Source organism: Corella eumyota, chromosome 1, assembly GCF_963082875.1.
Source record: "Corella eumyota chromosome 1, kaCorEumy4.1, whole genome shotgun sequence".
Lineage (NCBI taxonomy): Eukaryota > Metazoa > Chordata > Ascidiacea > Phlebobranchia > Corellidae > Corella > Corella eumyota.
This window is the reverse complement of record NC_137490.1, coordinates 15,986,743-15,991,484: the sequence shown is the minus strand read 5'-3', so window position 1 is coordinate 15,991,484 and position 4,742 is coordinate 15,986,743. Positions and strand designations below refer to the sequence as shown.

The 4,742-nt window shown below is 30.2% G+C and overlaps 1 protein-coding gene across 1 annotated transcript; it reads right to left on the bottom strand.

The window, feature by feature from the left end:
- Positions 1-693: 693 nt before the first annotated feature.
- LOC145740695 (chymotrypsin-like elastase family member 2A) lies at positions 694-4,310 on the bottom strand. Its single transcript, XM_082558527.1, has 11 exons — positions 4,073-4,310; positions 3,629-3,758; positions 3,148-3,221; positions 2,985-3,059; positions 2,830-2,880; positions 2,436-2,577; positions 2,162-2,309; positions 1,843-1,975; positions 1,328-1,500; positions 1,010-1,129; positions 694-806 (listed from the first exon to the last, which is right to left on the bottom strand). The coding sequence occupies exons 1-11, from the start codon at positions 4,308-4,310 to the stop codon at positions 756-758; spliced, it is 1,335 nt and encodes a 444-aa protein (XP_082414653.1). The 3' UTR covers positions 694-755.
- Positions 4,311-4,742: the final 432 nt, after the last annotated feature.

Sequence of the window (4,742 nt, the reverse complement as noted above, 5' to 3'; positions counted from 1 at the left end):
TAAAATAAATCCTGTTCTAATGCGTTGTTAACTTGTTAATACTGTCTCTAATTGTACACCTACCTCACTTAACAGTTCTTCCTAATTTTTGTTTTACTGAATAAACGACCTAGTTTATATGTCCAAAAGAAAAACTGAATAACCATATTGAATTTTTATTGTTTGTAAAAAAAGAGTAGCGATGCAATACACGTAATGAAACTATTTGTAATTTAATCTTGAACGGCGACGTGTCGTATATTGCGTGTTTATATTGTTAAGTCTGTGAACTAACGAAAACAAAACAAATGGCTTGCGGTCATTTGACTGGACATACGTTTGTTTGTGTTATATTTAAGTTTTCATAAATAGTATGTAGATTTTTTTGCAATAAAATTTCTTATACAGTTTTAATATGATTAACTAATTAGTTTTAACATATTATTTATTATTGCGTAAATGTAAAAAGTTGATGAAATTTGGATGCAAACCTTATTTTATTGCATCAATAAACGTATTGTTTCGTGATAGATTAAAATATGGCCCCTTAAAAGGTCATGGCCACGTAAAAATGACGTCATTAAAGTTTCTATTCACGTAATATACAAAAGATCAATTGTCCTAAAATTGTATAAATAACATCAAAATATAAACAATTTTAAGTACAGTAAAGATAATTCTTTTTTTTGAAAATTTTAATTTAATGCAGTAGCTTGTTAATATATACTTTAAATATTACTTTTCAAAATTAAATATTTTAATTTTAAACAATCAGTTTAACTATTTGCTGCTATTGTGTTAGTAATCCAGTCTCCGAATTGTGACACCTATTAAAATAAACGACAAAGTTTTGGGAAATTAAGAAATTATTTTAAAATTTTTTGTCCTCTAAAAATAACTAAGATAAGGAATTTTTGATGTAATTTAAATATAATACCATTATATTATAAAAAAGAAGTATTTGGTAGCACTCTTAAAACAAGTTATCTTTAAAGAAGTAAAAGTAAAAAATAATTAAAAATTGACTTACGTCCGTGAATACCCCTGGTAATTGGTTTAAACCACAAGGCGTTGTTCCATACGAAGTTATACCAACTAGTTCATAAAACCCCCCAGCATTTAAACACATCAATGGACCACCACTGTCACCCTGTAAAACATTTTATTTTGGTGTTAATAAAAATTTAAAGTCGGTTATAAAAGTTGCTTGCTTAAAAAATAATTATATTTGCGTGTGAGTTTGCCTTTATTTACTTTATAGTATATTTTTCTTTGCTTGTTTTGTTGGCGATGCTTAATTTTATAGAAAGCCTAAATTAAAACACAAAATATTCTTTTTAAAGTATACCATGCAAGTATCTTCGTTGGCAACTCCCCCGGCACAAAACTTTGGTTGGGAATCAAACACGGGAAGGTTGGTGTAAAGCCCTACATTACCAGCAGTGGTGGAAGTACATGCAATTCGGGGATTTATAACAACGGACAACTGTAACAACGTGTCGGCTGTCGGTCCACCATTTTCTACAAAAAAAATAAGCTGATACATCTTTATTGTTTATTTGCACACTAGAAAAGTTCCAGTATTGTTTTAACAATTTTTTTTTCAATTTTAATATTAAACTTCGTCCTTTAGCGGTTATACAAAATCTGAGAAAAATGTTTTTCTATGTTTTGTCTGGCGAGCATTTAAAATATACTAGTCGTTAATCTAAAGCAAAAAAAATACAAACTACTTTTGAATGCTTGGTAAATAAGGTGAATTCTTTATACCCGTATGCCTTACTTTTTTTCTAAATATTGTCGTTAAATTTGCAAAAAAACTTTTTAACCAAAATTTTATTATATGGTTGGGGTTAATCTTACCAGTTATACCCCAGCCAAGAGTGACGCAAATTCTTCCTGCCAGGGTGGGTAGATTAAGGTTGTCGACTCGGGTTCCTTGTGGAATGACACACAGTGGGCGGGCCATGAGGCTTTCCGGAACTGGGCGATCCATCTAAATAGTCAAAATTGGTTAAATAAAAATACATCTTATAAGAATATCACATATACAATTGTTATCTTTATTTAAGGTGGGGTAATTTTAAAACCTTTTTGTTTTTTGCATTTGAAAGCCATAACATATTGCTCTAGGATTAAGCATACATCTTATTACTTTGCTTTTTATTGAGTTATATTCTACCTTTACAAGTGCTATGTCGTTGTTACGTTGCGAAAATTGAAAGTCGGGGTGTATAATAAGTTGCATTACGTTACGAAATATTTCGTCCCCTGTTGTCACACTGAGTTGATGCTCGCCCAATATTACGCCAAAAAGTGAGGCTATGGGCCTGTAAAGAAAAAATTAGTTTATTAATTGCGTTATAATCCGCTGTAATACAAACTACATTTGAATGCTTGGTAAATAGTGTGAATTCTTTATACACGTATGCCTTACTTTGATATTAAATACATACGTTTCAAAGCAATGCGCAGCTGTAACTATCCACCGTTCGTTTAAAAGTGTGCCTCCACATATGCCACCTTGTGGAAATCCTTGTTGAAGTATATATATGTAAACCATCCAAGGAAATTCGTTTATTGGAGCAGGGGTGCCACCTTTAAAATTTTGACATTAAATTTAAAAATTTTGTGAAACTGCTCTATTGTTTAAAAAAAATTATTTTTTTTATTCGTAACATCTAGTTAAAAATGTTATTGTGGTTAACTAAATGTTGCAATTAAATATTATAAAACAAATATATCAAATCATTTTTAATGTTGGAGATTAAATAAATAAAATACACTTGAGTATATCCGATGATATAACACAATATTGTGACAGGCAATATATTTTTTTTTAATTTTTACCTAAAATTCTCCCATTGATTAAAGCAATGACAAAAGGTAGAGGTGCAGGTACTAGAATAAAAACCAATAAACAATTTTAAAACGAGTGCGTTCATAAGTTTACAATTAATTTTTAAAAAGACTGTCAATATTTATTAAAACAACCGTAATATTACTTAAATTTTCATCCAAAGCAGAAAGGGGAAATCCACATGTACCAAATTCTTTTGGGCTAGTTCGAAATCTCGTGACTATAAATTATAATTTGAATTACTTTTTTACTGCAAGAAAAGTTTTTCAAAAACGTGTTAACTCAAAACAACTATTAAAAATACCTACAATAATACTTGTTGTGAGCACATCTTACTGGATCTGTAGCATCCCAGCAACATTTCCAGCGATTACATTGATTTCTGTGAAACAAAGCGGAAAGATTTACTTGCAAGAAACTGTTTTAATTGCATTCTAGATATACACAATAAAGCGCTTAAGGGCAAAATATTCTCGCTTACGCTGGCTGTGTTTTACCATGGAGGCTCGTACCATAGCCTCAGCTCGCGGCTACACAGGCGACTGGTACGAGTTAATAAGTGAATCAAAGTTTTCTTTAACATAAACATTTCCGCTACATCCCCGCCCATTTTGTCAGCCTAATTAGACTTTAATTAGCAACAACGTTTAATAAATTTGTAACAACGTTTATTTAAAAACATGATTTTTGTGTTTTAATTGATTTGATTCTCTCTCAACCTAAATTTTGGATAATAAATACATTGGGTATTTCTATTAAAACTTGTTTTTTATTAATTTGAAATATTACTCGTTAATTCTTTGATTTGGTTTGTTGCAGGGAATACGAGTGTCAACCACGTCACAACCTTCCAACAATCTACTTCCACCTATTCGAAGATGTTCACGAACAACTGTGTTTCCTACGTTCACTGAAGACGCTAAAAAAGTAAATAACCAAAATTGGATAAGTTGTAATTTATAATATTGCAATTCAATTTAAAGGTTGTAACTTGTTATAAAAGAATTTCACTCACATGCGTACTTCAACAAAACTAAATTATATAATCTCACCTACATTTTAAGCAAAAATGTCAAATAGATCTCAATTATAACTATAAAACTCAGGTTTAGGCATTTAGGTAAGTTTTTGTAAAACGTTTAAGTCGCCTACGGCAAGAAGGCGTTAAATTTCCAAAATCTTTACTGCGATTTACAACCTTCCTAAAAATAATTTATAAAATTCACAACTTACGAATATTTTGAACAGCGGGTATTTGTGATGGAGTAAAACTTAAAGACACTCCTCTTCTTCTGTCGACACCTTGATTATTTCCTACACCTAACCCCTGTTTTAAAATCGGTGTCTCATATTGTGGTGTTTCCAATTCAGTTTGAACAACTTGAGATTGCGATGGCTGGTTGCTATTGGGCGGAATATTTCTATTGCTGTTTCCGTTAATCAGAAGAAAGAAAAGATTTAAAATATTCATCTTAAAATCCTAAAGTATTAAACTAAGTTGTTACTTTCATTTTTTGAGTTGTTTTAATTGGTATAGTATAAATAATATTTATGCTAAATAAACTCAATGACTTCTTTTTTTACATAAAACTCTTTGCCATAACATCAGTTATAAACACACGCCAATTTATTGTAATATTATTAGTAATTAAAAATCTATTCTATTTGTTTTAAAAAATTAGCAATTTTTTTTTCTTTAAAAGCTAAAGCTCAGCGCAACGTAGTGGTAAACAAGTAATAAAACTGAATAATGTTTTTTGTTATATATACACACGCCTAACCGCGCCTTATCTTTTATCGGAAATAATCATTGCTAGTTTCTGACATGTCTTCTCTTAATTTTTAGGTTGACCTGTTTATAACGCGAATTTTAGGTGATCATTTGTAGTTTGGCGAATTGTAA

Bases quoted from the DNA above. Each gene is read 5' to 3' on its own strand.
- LOC145740695 (XM_082558527.1), bottom strand. From the start codon at position 4,310: ATGAATATTTTAAATCTTTTCTTTCTTCTGATTAACGGAAACAGCAAT. The intron at 3,222-3,628 runs GTAATATTTCAA...TTTGTTTCACAG, and splicing joins CCAAATCAAAGAATTAACGA to AAATCAATGTAATCGCTGGA. The intron at 1,976-2,161 runs GTAGAATATAAC...TTGACTATTTAG, and splicing joins ACGACATAGCACTTGTAAAG to ATGGATCGCCCAGTTCCGGA.